General features: G+C 33.5%; 1 protein-coding gene across 1 annotated transcript in view; it reads left to right on the plus strand.

The window, feature by feature from the left end:
* The first annotated feature begins 10,506 nt into the window (after window positions 1–10,506).
* Window positions 10,507–16,143, plus strand: part of LOC134715469 (hemicentin-1-like) — a 57,489-nt gene continuing 51,852 nt past the window's right edge. The window contains exons 1-4 of the mRNA XM_063577691.1: window positions 10,507–10,516; window positions 12,088–12,297; window positions 12,976–13,164; window positions 14,766–14,975. Of these exons, the coding sequence (XP_063433761.1) occupies window positions 10,507–10,516; window positions 12,088–12,297; window positions 12,976–13,164; window positions 14,766–14,975 (619 nt within the window). The remainder of the gene's footprint in view (window positions 10,517–12,087; window positions 12,298–12,975; window positions 13,165–14,765; window positions 14,976–16,143) is intronic.

The following is a 16,143-nucleotide window of genomic DNA, read 5'->3' on the forward strand; positions in this document are numbered from 1 at the left end:
ATCACTTTTTCCAAATCAAAATAGGTCACCACATTCGTTAATTATAACTTCTGTATCTCTTTTTATTTTGTGGTTTTTCGTGGGTTTTTTCCATGACATTGGTATTTGAACTGATTTTATTACTCATACCACATCTTCTTTTTTATATATCCATTATTTTTCGTATTTTAGCTACTCTTACTCGCGTGTGAGTGATACCTGCTATACATACAAAGATTGTCCAAGTAAGTTTTTAAATGCTATTTTCTTTTAAATTAGAATATTTCTTATGTGTTATATCTTATGATAACGTTAAGAGAGTTTCGTCAAAATAATTTGGTGGTTTTTTTTCGTATGGTTACAACTAAATTTACATTTATAGCGAATTTATCTTGTCATGAGACATTTAAGAATACAAATCGTGCCAAAGATTATATTGATCATATCATAATATATGTGAGTTTTGTGTGCATTAAGCTAGGGTTACACAAATGATGTTTTCATCATCATTTCAATAGAAATCTTAAATAAAAGTAGACTATTATTATTGTTTAATTTTGATTGCAGTAGTAATTGTGTGTTTGTATTAAGGTTACTATGGTTGGAGCAGTTGGGGATCATGGGGAAGCTGGGGTAGTTGTTCACAATACAGTTCTTATCCACGCAGGTACAGATATAAATATAAAACATGTGGCTATTCTAGTATTAACTGCTGCCCCTGTGGGGATAAAGGGACTACAACATCATCTTCTGATTATGAGAAATGCAGTGAGTATGCTAACATATTTTTTCTTATCCTTTTCATTTTTATTTCATTATTGATTTTATGTAGATATCTCCTTTGACATTCAAGGGCATACAAAAGAGAATCAGTTGCAGATTCATACTTAAGGTTGGATGAATTTGAAAGCAGTTTCAAATTAAACTGAGATAACGTTTATGAAAGCCTATTGAATTTAGTGTAGGATTTAACAGATTTAACAGGCATTTTCAAATGTAGAAAATGGTGGATTGAACCTGATTTTATAGCGCTAAATCTCTCACTTGTATGACAGTCGCATCAAATTCCATTGTATTTACAACTATGCGTGAACAAAACAGACATAATAGGTAAATAGTCAAAATATGGGTACAGCAGTCATCACTGTATCACAATCTCAAAAACAAACAAATATTAAACAAAAAAGCACAAAAAGCATTTATCGAATTAAAAAAACACATGCATTGCTTCGCGTGTTTCACGTAATAAAATGTAAACGTCACAAATAGATGTGTTATCTTTCTATCACAAAATGAATTTGCTGCGGAACCGTCCATAGATGGTCCGCAAATAGTCAAAAAATAACATAAGGACCTAAGAGCTACGGATCAGCAGCCAAGAGTCAACGGGATCAATCTGCATCACTTCTGTCTGTCGAGTTTCGACGTCAACTTCGTATTTGAGATTTTCTTCTTCTGAAATAAAGTAGACACCAGATACTGTAAGGTCAACTTCATATCTATACTTACATTTAGAAATTGACAATGAGGAACCATTTAGAGTTTAACTTTACATTAAAAGGTATATTTCGGCTTTTTCTTTTGTGAATTTTTATTTTCTAGGTAGCAACATTCTAGCATTGTCTGCAAATTGGTACGATATTCCAGAGCTCAATGTTTTTAATATGATTTCCTTAACCAAGAGTAACTGCTTACAATGAATCTACAAAACAAATGTATTTAAACAAGGGTTTTAACGGTTTCTAATTGTGAAGTTAAATTGATACCTTCGAAATGTTTATACGAATCATGCTATATTTGATATCTGTGCTATGCATGACATTTGATATACTGTGTCATTTACTGTCATCATAAGCTCGTTTAAAATCATATCTTATTTTCTTTTTGGCCGATCAACAAACATAACGTTTGTTAATAAAATAGTAAAAGACATAACGCTTAATTTGTTTAAAAATATATGTAAATGGATAATTCGCTATAAGATCCCAACCGCAATCAAATATGGATCTCATCTACTGAAAAAAGAAAATAGGACAACATAGCAATAATTAATTAATTAAAATCCTGTAAGGATTCAAAAGGCTTCATATGAAGTTAAGGGACCCATAAAACTTAATGGTTGATTGTTCTAAACATAAAACATGGCTGTAAGCAAAGTGTATTCCCTGCTACGTGATTATAGAATATGATGAATGTACTTTATAAGGTTTGTCTTGTCATATAGCACACCGAGTGGAGTCAGGATTGATCAAATGAAAGACCAACCGCAGGTTAACATTTTTTGCCTTGAAACACATTTTATTGAAACCTGATAGCGTCCTTAAAATGATCCCATATGCTAGGTATCATATTTTATTGATAAATATTGTTTTATGATTTATTCATATTGTTTACCAGATAATTAATTTTCCATGCTCATATTTTTATCACTCAAATATTCAATTTGATTTACCTCCTGTTAACTTTAAACCTAAAACAATAATTACTTTGAAAATAATTACTAAGTGCTTCCAAATAGTTTTTTTTTAAATATTAAACGCAACCATCTTTTGACGTTATATTCTGACATAACTGTGTATGTGTACAGTAGTATACAGTTTGGTTCACTTAATCCAAGTCTACATCGGAAAAAAATCCATGTCTCTTTTTTTTGTATGTGCAACCTTATCTTCGAATTCTTTTGGTATATGCAAATATCGCTGCTGTACTTTAATTGACATTAATTTTATACAAGCTAGTTCATTTCTTCAGCTCATGGTGGATGGAGTGCATGGGGATCTTGGAAAATATACGGAAAATGTTCAGCAACATGTAAAACATGTGGGTCATATCGTAATCCGCAACAGAAATACTCCAGAACCCGCTCTTGTACGAACCCCTACCCTAGAAAAGGAGGACTTTCTTGCAGTGGATCTTCTACACAAAACAAGGATTTCAGTTGCAATACTGATTTTTGTAAAGGTATATAAAATAAGAAAATATGTGTTTTAATTATCCAATTTTCTTTTTGAAGTAGAAGGTATGATTAAGATCACTGGTAACATGATTGGCAATTTTTCGTTTGATCTTCTAGTGAGTTGACTTTTGTTATTTTTGAAGGAGTGTATTAACTGAATGATATTTTAGTTATTTCTATCTCCAATCCCGTCGTCGATTGTTTCTCGTTTGAATAGCAAAGAATTGGAGGAGCTTAAACCAGTGCATTAACTTCCATCTCAAAAGTTGTAAATGTACAGTCTGGCTCCGCCTCCTTGGGGTAGTAATTTATGAATGATTAAAACTAAATTAAATACAACTGATCACAGTTTCTAACAGTATTTTTGCTTGGATAACTGTTACAGTTAAACGTGTCGAAATTGGTAATAGTCTTAAAAAACATACATAGCATTTGATGTCTACATTTTTTCTTTATTTCATAAAGGTATATTTACTGTATTAATCATGCTGCAAACATTTGTCCCTGGACCTTACACGCAACCATTGCAATCAATTAACCGCTTCTTTTTCCCAATTCTTGAATTTGGAATGCCCAATTTATGAATTGGGAATGAAAGAATAATGATTGCCTTCATAATTGGTATTGAGAAATGCTTGCTTTTTGTCAAAACGTCATTTGAAACTACATGTCTTTTTTCGGATTTGAGGGCAAATAAACATCGAATGAAATTTTGCATAACCCCGCCATCTCCACTCCTTTTCTTTCCCAACCTCACCCCCTTTGTATACAACCGTTAAGGGACGTATTATGATATACCGTTGTCCGTCTGTCCGTCCGTCCGTCCGTTGTCGACGTGTCAGAAAATCGCTGCATAACCAATTCGCATGAAACTTTGATGATTTTTTTGTATCTATGAACGTGAGATCCCTTTCGTATTTTATAATTTATAGATTTTAAGTTTCCGAGTTATGATTTTTTATTCATTGAATAAGGGGGATTTTCCAGTTTTCCGATATCAACTCAAAAATGCTTTTTCCATGAATCTTTGGTGACTGGTTTATATATCTGTTACGATAACCTCTCTTTATTTTTTTCCAGAATTTATGATATGACATTTTTGAGTTATTGAACTTCATTTTTTGAAAAAATGATGGGCGTATCAAGCGCTCATGGCGCAGTTGTTTTTTTAATTTGAAACATACATTCATCGGATATATCTGACTGACATCTGCTGCATGTGTTAATTTTCTGGAAATCGGATATAGGATCGCGCCACTATCTGATCGATATCGAAAAAGGGCAGTAAAGTTTTATTGGTCAGGATTTAACTTTTGACATGTGCCATAGCCAATTAATGTTACAAATCATACATAGCCACGCTTTACTCATTAACATATATTTTACTCAAAGCTGCGCGCGCATTTTGTGCATTAAAGATTTATACCCCCGCTTTAAAAAAAAAAGGGGGTGTATTGTCTGGCAATCCGTCAGTCCGTCAGTCCGTCCGTCCGTCCTATAAATATTTTCTCAGGAACTACAATACAAGGATATCTGAAATTTGGTTTCAGTGTTTATATATGTCAGCTATACTGTGTGATGCGTTTTCAGCATCACTCGACGGATTCCTGTTTACTATACACTTGTATCATTTTACACATGATATCCAAGTTGAATATTTTCGTCACATTTTTCTCAGGAACTACAATACAAGGATTTTTGAAATTTGGTTCCAGGGTTTATACAAGTCAACTATACCGTGTGATGTGTTTTCAGCAGTAGCTCATAGTTTCACTTGTCTTATATTTGAATCCTGTATATAGTAGAAAAGATTTAAAAAAAAAAACAAAGCTAGCTTCATTTAAAGATCATGTATTCAATTTTAGATACTAGCCAAGGATTTTAATTTTCTAAAACAAAATTTTGCTACAAGGTGTAATTAACCAAGATTTACTTTTAAAATGCTCCAAATGTATCTTTCTCTAATTCTATGGAAATACATCCCTTTCCGAACCAATTGTATAAACAAGTTGCTTTCTTTGAAAAAAGAAAAGCAATACATGAACCTAAGACCGCTGACTGCCGGGTCACCAAAAGATTGTTGCTGAATTTGTGTTTGCTTTTGAATTGAAATAATTGACTATGAATAGAAGAAGCCAGTTGAAAGTATATATTTACAGCTTCTATTTGAATAGTTTATTTATTACTTGGGAATGTACATAATGTTTCCATTATAACTCTTTGGCAAATCCTAATTTCTACTAACCAGTTAATTTAGGCAAATTGCAATATTTATTTATGCACTCAGTTTGCTTTATAATTTAGTGTAGCGTCTTTGTATGGATTCGTGTTTGTCGATGTGTTATTTTGGTAGAGTAAATTACGTAAAATTCATACTCAAATGGCACAAAGAAAACAAACCACAACACAAAGTTTCAAATCAAATCAGTATGTAATCTGTTAAATGTATATCAGTTTGACATATAATAAAACAGTTGAACAATAATCCTAATAATCCTAGTGCGAGGTTTGGCATGCCACAAAACCAGGTTCAACCCACCACTTTTATTCCCCTTTAAAAGTGTCCTGTACCAAGTCAGGAAGATGGCCATTGTTATATTATTGTTCGTTTCTGTGTGTGTTGCATTTTAACGTTGATTCGTTTGTGTTTTCTCTTATTTTTCAAATATTGAGATAAGACGTGGCACGGTACTTGTCTATCCAATATTCATGTATTTTGTTTTCATGTTATATTTGTTATTCTCGTGGTGTTTTGTCTGATGCTTGGTCCGTTTCTGTGTGTGTTGCGTTTCGGTGTTGTGTCGTTGTTCTCCTCTTATATTTAATGCGTTTCCCTCGGTTTTTGTTTTTTGACCATGGATTTATGAGTTTTGAACAGCGGTATACTACTGTTGCCTTTATCTAATTCACTAACACAATATCACTCTAACTAACAATCTCAATTATATATCTAACTCTTACTCTCTCTCTGATCTCTCTCACATCCCCTTATATAGATAATTACAGGCGGTACCCCGACGGTTCCAAAGATGGGGTACCGGGCGGTTCTAAAGACACCGGGCGGTACCTCGACGGTTCTTAAGATGGGCTACCGGGCGGTACCCTGACAGTTTCAAAGATGGGGTTACCGGACGGTACCCCGACGGTTCCAAAGATGGGGTACCGGGCGGTTCTTAAGATACTGGGCGGTGAATTTAAATGATATGGATACCGTCCAAATAAATAAAAATACTGGGCATTGCCCTATAGAAATGTAATTTAACCCTAACGTGTTAATAAAAAGATATCTTACATAGAAATAAATTATACAGTCAAACTAAAATCGCTACAATCCCCCTAACTAGCAATTGAAATTCCTATTTCAATGTCGTATTAAACAAAACTAGGCTACTCACTATAGAGTTACATATATATCCAAAAACACAATTATCGATATAGTTCAACTCAAGTCAATGTTGTATATGTTCACTTCAACATTCATAATGAAGTTATGATAGCAGTTCCTAACTTCACTTTCAAATCACCAACATTAGCTGTGACGAACCTTGTATTCAATGTTTTATTAAAATAATTTCCAAGAGTTTCCAATGTTTTATTTTGAAGAATTGTCTGGTGGTTCCAATATTTTTTCCTCAGAATTGTCAGGCGGTTCCAATGTTTTATTCATAGAAAAATGTTCAGCGGTCCCAATGATTTATCCAAAGAATGGTCCTACAGTTCCTTGATTGGTATCTGTTTCTCCGGTATGATTTCATGCATTCCCAACAAAATATGTCCAGTTTCTTCATCAGGGTCAGCAAACACACAACCATTTTGCAGCAATACCCTTTTAAATTCATCGGCTTCTTTAATTGAAAAATTCTGTATAGCGCTTTGGTACATCTTTTCCATATATTGAGGAAACAAACTATTAGACGAATTACGATGCTCAAAAATACCACAAACATCTTCATTTTCATCTTCTACCTCAACAGAATTGCCGATATTCAAAACTGGTACAAAAACAGCAATATGTGTTCCTTTGAACAACATAATATCTTTACTGGTTGGGTTAAACAAACTTACATGCACAATACCTTGAGAAGAATTAAGATACTAGTAGTCCATATTTTGTCATAAAATGGAATATTTCAGCCTCATATTTCTTAAAATAAGTAATCCCAGTCCCTTTCAGATCGAATGGATTGGATAATACTTTCACCAAGTAAATGATTTATTACTCCTGAAACAATAATTGAAAATTGAACACAAAATTCATCACATGATAACGTCAAAAACAGCAGTTACTAACACTTTTAAATCACCACCAATAGTTGTGATGAACCTGGTATCTAATGGTCCTAGCATAGGTCTAATATCAGACAAAATATTTCGGTAGCTGTCTTTTGTTATGAAAGTACATCTTGCACCGGTATTAATCTTCCAACTAATTGATGATCCTTCGATTTGACCATCCACCCTCATACCAACTTTTCCAGGTATTTTCGTTAACATAGCTACGTTGTTTTGCCCAATATTATCTGACAATAATTCATTGTCTATGTGTTCCCCTCATAGATAACAAACGCACCATCACTCAACCGCTTAGGTGTTATGTTATACTCTGGAGTTAAATCTTGGTCTAATAAGTGATCCAAGTCAATCTCCAAATCACCCCTTTCAGTTTGAGTGGAACGTGTCGTCCTATGTTTATCCAAGGAACACTCCTTTAAACTTCTGCTAGGCCACCAGGTACCGTCGGTCGGAGCAGGGCCTATTGCTCCGACCGGTTGTTGTTTAACTGCTGGACGGTACCACCGCTAATCTGAGCAGTGTCTTCCTCTGGTACCGTCTGATTTAAAATGTTCTGATCGTTTGAATGTGTCCTACTCCAACAGAACTCTCTTGTGTGTCCTCTTTTTCTACAATTCGTACACTGTCTATATCTCTTACTTTTATATCTTCGGTTGTTCATAGGAACGTCTGAATAATTGTTTTTCTTTGACTTCAGTTCATGAACATCACTTCCTTTTTCCACTGTATAATCATTATTTCTCCTGTTAACCTTGTTAACATTTCCTTCATTCATTTGAATACATTTTTCTTGCATGGCACTTGCAACATATTCCTGGAGTGTCCGAGGCTTAGTTCGCCTTATAAACATGCGGAACTCCTCCGACTCACCGCAAGCGTCAAGAAACGATCTGATACTATTTTCTTAGACAAGTTCTGGATGAGATGAGTATGCACGCCTATATAAATCTGCAATAGATTGCCCCAAATCTCTAAACGATTCACCAGGTTTCCTTCTCCTTAGTTTTGCCTCTGCAAGATAGCTTTCTTTCATGTTTGAATGTCTAAACCGTAACTTCATCTTATCTATTAAACTCTCCTATCTCATTTGGGTATCTGAAGACAGTCCGTGCATGTATATTTCTTCCTGTCCTCTTAAGGTAGTAAAGAACATTAACATGTATCCAAATAGTTCAAGTCTCACTACTATTCCAACAATTATCCTCATTGCGAATCTATAAAACTTTGTGTATGGCTATCCCACCGCTGCCGCCGTATGTAGCGTTGTCATTTTTGTATGGATTCGTGTTTGTCGATGTGTTATTTTGGTAGAGTAAATTACGTAAAATTCATACTCAAATGGCACAAAGAAAACAAACCACAACACAAAGTTTCAAATCAAATCAGTATGTAATCTGTTAAATGTATATCAGTTTGACATAAAAAAAAAACAAACAGTTAAACAATAATCCTAATTCACTAACACAATATCACTCTAACTAACAATCTCAATTATATATCTAACTCTTACTCTCTCTCTGATCTCTCTCACATCCCCTTATATACATAATTACAGGCGGTACCCCGACGGTTTCAAAGATGGGGTACCGGGCGGTTCTAAAGACACCGGGCGGTACCTCGACGGTTCTAAAGATGGGGTACCGGGCGGTACCCTGACAGTTTCAAAGATGGGGTTACCGGACGGTACCCCGACGGTTCCAAAGATGGGGTACCGGGCGGTTCTTAAGACTGGGCGGTGAATTTAAATGATATGGATACCGTCCAAATAAATAAAAATACTGGGCATTGCCCTATAGAAATGTAATTTAACCCTAACGTGTTAATAAAAACATATTTTACATAGAAATAAATTATACAGTCAAACTAAAATCGCTACACTAGAATTCTGGATGCATTAATTTTTCTCTATCATATCTTTATATTTTGTTCTCATTGTAGATGTTGTATGCGGTAAAATCTAGCATGCAATTGATTGGGACCTCCTATGAAGAGACTAATTTTGGTCTCATAAAACATCTCAAATTCTAAGGATTTCCTGATTTTACTTTAATCAATTCAAACGTTATACAGGGAAACTTAGTTTTGCCGAAGAATTTCTTAATTCAGAAGTTTATGAATACCTTTACACACTTTCGAATTAACCAATTTATATAAAAAGGTATGTAGATATAAAAAGATACCAGAATTAAAATGATGTTCGCCAGACACGAGTTAAGTCTACAAGAAAAGCATCAGTGACGCTCGAATGAAAAAAGTTAAAAGGCTAAATATATGTACATTACAAAGTTAAGGAATCTATTCTTTGGGTAGACAATCCTTAGCTTTTCGAAAAGGTCAAAGTTTATAATAGAACAGTGACTCAAAACAGAAATAAAATAGAAACAACTCGAGGTCAGAATACCGTTGGTAATGATGACCGTGCTTGAAAGTCACATGTAAAGCTCTTTCTGCCGTGTCCTGTGTTTAGATAACAAAAACTAACATAAGCTTTCACGAGTGAATTTAATAGTATTGCATGCAAGTAATATTTTAGCGCACGAAATAGTAAATAGAAAGCATCTCACTGATACCCAGGAAAATCTAATAGTTGAATTCGAATGTCAAACGGTCTACATTAAATGTTTTGACTCCGGATTCATTGACATTTTATTCAGAATGTTTGAGAACGCAAACCGATAGTGTGCTTTTGATATGTGATCTATAATGTGAATGAATCAAGACGTGCCGGATAGTTGGTCAACACAATGAATACAATTTTCAAAACCGTACCATAGTACAAGTATGTGGCTGCTATATAAGGTTAAATTATTAAAACAAACAAACAAAGTTTGAATTGAAATTTTATAATAGACTAACGATCCTGTTAGTAATTTTTTTCAAATCCATTGAATATATATAATATCAATAAACACGAACGTCAAGTATTTACGGATGGACATTTTATTAATCGAATGAACTCTATTTTCAAATTCAAACATTCCACTATGTGAATATATTACTATGCAAAATATAAACAAAGGCTTCTAAATCCATACTAAAACAGTATAAAATAATCAACATTATGGTCGTAATTAAATTTTGTTGTGATAATTGTAAATTATTTTTACGGTTGATGTGAGCTGCAAGGATTTAAAATCATACTTTATGAATTGAAACACACAAGTATTATTATTCACGACCGTTTAAAATTTGAATATTTAATAAATTTATCTTACTTTCCGTTTTTATAGATATATAATAATACAAAAATAAATAGTAATTACTCATAAAACCCAAATATGAAAAATGGTATGAAATAAATAACGTAGAAATATAAGGATTATTGTTTATAAACATTTTTCTTGTATGATGCAAGAATTTATTAAGATTTAATTTTTATGTTTCCTGTACAAATGAATATTTGAAATACCAAAGCAGAGTATCTTGTCGTACAAAATGCTTATTTCTTAATTGCAACCCTGAAAACATTTTGATTTCAATCTTTGTTAGTTCCTTCAGAAACATAAATACAGTATATATTTTATATATATTTCTTTGATTCGGATTGAATATAATAAATTTGATTAGAATATTATCTTTCTGTTTTCCGATCTAATATTAATATTCTAACCAGAATGTTCTCTTGCTGAAATACACAGTATCCCGTGGTTCAATCTACAACCATAATTAGTTTAAATGTTATCGAGACAACAGACACTACCACGTTATAATTGACCTAGATACACACAGTTTACAGTGGTCGTTTTAAAACATATAATTGCATCGTCAAGGGCCATCAAGGGACCACATCAAAGACTTGATACCGACCTGTTAAGACCTGTATAAATAACCGAAAACTTTCGAGACGTTCCGAGAAATTTATTCTGACTTCCGTCCGAGAGATATCGAGTGGCCCATAAAAACATCCAAAACTCGCCAATATATAAGCATGAACCCCTCAGGGGGTTCATGCAGAAAAATGAATCAACGTGTGGTTGCCGGTGATCCCAGAAGATGATTAGCTGAGTCAAAGAGTCATAAACTTTCCCAGCTCTTTGAATTGATCAAAATGTTCTAACAGGAGTTAATAATTACATAAGATGTATGTTTCATTATAATACTTTATTCTGATTGGCTAGCTGCACATTACGTGTTATTCCTTAAGCAATTGCATTACTAAATAAAACTTATCATTCATGATAACACGTTGTCCCACAATAAAGTGCACAGGTGAATTAAATAAAAAAAAAATAAAAAATTCGTGTGTTCATGGTCAAAGCTAAAAAATATAATTATAAGTATTGAATGCTTCTTTTTGTAACTTCATATGGTTGTAAAAGCGTTGACCGTGTGCACATTTTTAGAATGAAGCGCTTCCGCTCAAACAACAAACTTCAAAGAGCTCCAACATGACTAGTGTAAAACGATAAAAACAGGAAAACTAACGATCTAATCTATATAAAAAAAAGTAGAAACGAGAAACACCTATGAACCACACCAACAAACGACAACGTTTGATAGGCTGCTGTAGAATTCATAATAAAAACATCGAGTTTTTTTTTATCGCACGTGGATATCCTAGAAGAAGGATTGTTTTTCGAGTTGTGTTAATCGAGTTTAATTTGAAATATTCTAAAACTGGTGCCGAAAGAAGCAATTGCTAGTCAAAGTTTAGAACTGTTGATAAAACATGTTCTTAACCAAACTGCGACATTCTATGCATCTTCAATAATATTGAGTCACAAAGTTCTTGTTTCAAACTGAATATGTGAATAAACCTTACCATTTCTTTGAATTTCTGTCGTAATTGAATATTAGTAGGAATCATGATATTTATCTTCCAAGTAATACTGCATATAAATATTCTTATATATTCACAGTAAATGGTGGATGGAGTAGTTGGGAACAATGGGGAAGCTGGGACAATTGTACTGCTGAATGTAAACCATGTGGTTCGTCCATAGACCCCTTTCAGAACAGAACTCGATTGAGATACTGTAGCAACCCGACACCTTCTTGTAACGGAAATGATTGCTCTGGTTTAGGGGAAATCTCTGAATCACAGACATGTAACACACAATATTGTATTGGTAAGCTGATGTTGTAAATATGGCTAGATTATTTTATAATACGACTTATAATAAATATTGAACACATATAATCCCGACTTACACTAAGCATTTTTAAGGACGAAAGAGTCTTTGATTGTATGTTCTCTAAATATCTTTGTATAATTTTTTTAAGATACGTGTTAAATGAATCTGACAACCTCTTACCTCTGACATCCTACAACAATGAGTGTTATCAAGACATTGTCTATGATGTTGTATCTAAACAAAAAGTTAACGACATTGAGATAGTTTCTTGATTTTATACCTTATTCCCATTGAAAAGTTCACCATGATCAATGTAAGAAAAAGAATAACTAATTGAAGAATTCCATCATAGAAATATATTCAACCTGTGACTACGCCTGTTCGTGAAGTATGTGTTGTTCGTTTTTTATGTAAAAAGTATATATAATCTCTTTCCCCGATTTTGCTTGCATCTTTTTCAATGCTGTTTGCCGTGATTTTATGATTAAGTTTTCTTAAACGCATGTGGATTTTGTCCACAAGAAGTAAGATTTGACACTATTAATAGCAAATTTGTAGTCATTATGGGAAGATTACCCGAAAACGGCTTTCCATAAGATATAGATTTCGTTATTTGCTGAAAACTTTCTTTTCATTGTGACCTTTATGTACAATAATATATATTTTATACAGTAAACGGTGGATGGAGTAGTTGGGGTTCATGGGGAAGCTGGAACAGTTGTTCTGCTGCATGTAAACCATGTGGACAGTCATCGGATCCTTACCAGAAAAGATTACGTTACAGATCCTGTACCGACCCGAGACCTGCATGTAACGGGAGTTTATGCTCTGGATCAGAGTATAGCTCTGAATCAAAATCATGTAACACAAACTACTGCATTGGTATGCTTAAATTGAATATATGTCTAAACTATTCTATAAACGGAGCGTAAAATACATTTAACAGTAATATTTCTTTGTAAATTATCATTCTTTAGTGTTTAGTCCACTTTTAGATATATTAAATTTTTGGCTGGGGTAAGTATGTTTACATCCTGGCGTTGTGTTATTGTGCTGTGGTAAGTCTTTTGTATACCCCTCAATCATTTTACTTATGTGTTTTGTTTATATGTTATTTGGTTTTCCATGACCGTACATATTTTGTTTTATTAATGATTAAGATAATAACACAATGTTGACTGCGCATGTTTATCTGTTTGTATTTTTCATTTTTAGCCATGGCGTTGTCAGTTTGTTTTAGATTTACGAGTTTGACTGTCCCTTTGGTGTCTTTCGTCCCTCTTTTGTATCTCTATTTTTTGTAATTTTTTCCTATCATTAAATTGAGAATGGAAATGGGGAATATGCCAAAGGGACACAACCCATGCACAACAAATATGTCTGTTTGTTCTCAACAAATTGTTGTCAAAATAATTGATTTTTATGGCACTGTCGTAGAAGTGAGAGGTTTAGCTAGCTTTATAAACAGTATAACCTACTATTTTCTACATACATAAATACTTGTACCAAGTCAGGATATGACAGTTGTTGTGTTTGAGCTTTCGATTTTGCCATTTAATATGGAACTTTCCGGTTTGAATTTTCCTTGTAGTACGGTATTTTTGTTTCTTAACCTTTATGCCTTCGTTAAAAAAATGGGATGAATATTTATTTACTCCTCTCTTTCATCAATAGTTTTTTTAAGTGATGAGACCTAAGGTGGAACTGCATAATTATGCAGAGTTACGGTATATTTAGTGTGTGCAAATAATTGTAACTTTTTTGACATGTCGTTTGGAAGTGTTTGATTTCCCATTTACGATTGTACGATTGTACGTTCATCCACTTTTAGAACTTGATACTTTGAACCCAAACAAATACTTTTAAATGTCCACGGGCCACGGGCACCACAAATGTTTTGCATTTAAGAAGAACTACGTTTTTCTTCGACGAGATTGTGGCGATATTCAGTCCTTCAACGTCGTTGCTGAGTGACAGTAGATAACAATAAAACACTGACCAGGTAATATACATGACTCCATCCTGCCACTGAATGATAAATTTGTGGTAGTCGCCTTTGTGATCTTCAAACAAGGTATCATTAGTATCCGGTGCTTCATGTATAAAACATAGCTGGATTTTGATTGACGGATTCTGTGGATATACCGCTATCATATGTCAGAAGGTCATCCGCCATGAACGTGGTGGTAACGTCATATGAGTATAAGTCGAACGTTTTCCCTGGTGAAGAATTCATGCTCATTCAAGATCGCCATCGTTGACGGTGTGAATTTAAGATCCAATTATTACCAAGATGGTACAAGAAGTTCTCGAAAGGTCTTTTCATTAGCACAGTATCAACATTGTATGCCTCTTAATATATACTAAGCATCTCCTGTTTTTCGTGGGTTCGTGTTAATCAGCCTTTGGTTTTCTTTGTTGTTTGTATACTGTTGTTTTTCTTTTCTACCTCTCTGTCACAGTAAATGGTGGATGGAGTAGTTGGGAACAATGGGGAAGCTGGGACAATTGTACTGCTGAATGTAAACCATGTGGATCATCCACAGACCATAACAAGACTAGAATTCGTTACAGAGATTGTAACAACCCGAGTCCTGCATGTAATGGAAGTTTGTGTTCTGGTTCACGGAATGTCACAGAATCAACAACATGTAACACACAATATTGCATAGGTAAGATCATATTGAACATATGTATAATCAGTGTTAATACATTAGTTCTTTACGTGAACATATGAGTCCAAAACAGCAAAAGGTTATGGAAAAGTAAATGAACACGTCTTAAAATGAGTTCATCTTATTTTTTCATAAGAGTCTTCCTGCGTCACATACTTCTTTTTTAACTATTAATTTATAGATAAATTAATAAAACAAAAACTGTTCACAAAGGAAGAAAATGAAAATCGAAATTGTTTTAAATGATTGTAGACAAACAAAACGTTTTAAGTTCAATTTTATAAGGGGATAGGTTGGTCCCCTCCGTAAAACATTCAGTCTGCCTTCGGAATATACAAATATTAACAAGAATTTCAATAACAGCAGGGTAACAGACTAATAAGGGGAATACCTTTCAAAATATACAACATATCGTAGTGAGAAGATTATAAAGAAGTCAACATTTTTTAAGATTAATACATACACAAAACGAGGATGTAAAACAGGCAGTACTGGGCATTACAACCTCGGTGATTTAGAAATCAATGGCCTGACATTGTACAAGCATTTTTAGAGAAAATTGTACATTGTATGTGTTTGTGAATACCTTATTGAAGTTATAAAAAGTCACTTTATCGTCTTAACTTGAACATTTTTCTATATTCATATCTAATTCGGTAATATGACAAAAACGGAAATGTGGTATTATTGACAATAAGAGAACTGACAAGCGAATTCAAGATAAGCTTGTTTAAACAACTATAGTTCATTATACCTTGTATTATCAGCTATAAAAGCCATGACATTGCAAACTGTGAAATTGTTCATCAAAGGAAAGAAAAAAACACATGTACATGAGTTATGACAAAACTGTTAACAAAACAAATAGACAACTTTAATACTGGCTCCTGACTTTAAGGCAGACACATGATTAATGTGACGATGGTGAAACACATTGTGCTTGTGATGAGTGCTCAGCCATTTTCTTATCTTGGAAAACAAGACAAAGCGTATGAAAATTATTTCTATCAAATTTCAACTAATACATATAGCATTTACACTTTTTAACAATCAATACAATTAAAACTGCTACTTCGATGCAAACGAATGATCTTTTTAAACAAAAAATTATACTTTGTACATGATGTATGTTAAGGTAGATTCATGGTATCCACCTCTTTTTTTT

This window comes from Mytilus trossulus, chromosome 1, assembly GCF_036588685.1.
Source record: "Mytilus trossulus isolate FHL-02 chromosome 1, PNRI_Mtr1.1.1.hap1, whole genome shotgun sequence".
In the NCBI taxonomy this organism is placed as follows: domain Eukaryota; kingdom Metazoa; phylum Mollusca; class Bivalvia; order Mytilida; family Mytilidae; genus Mytilus; species Mytilus trossulus.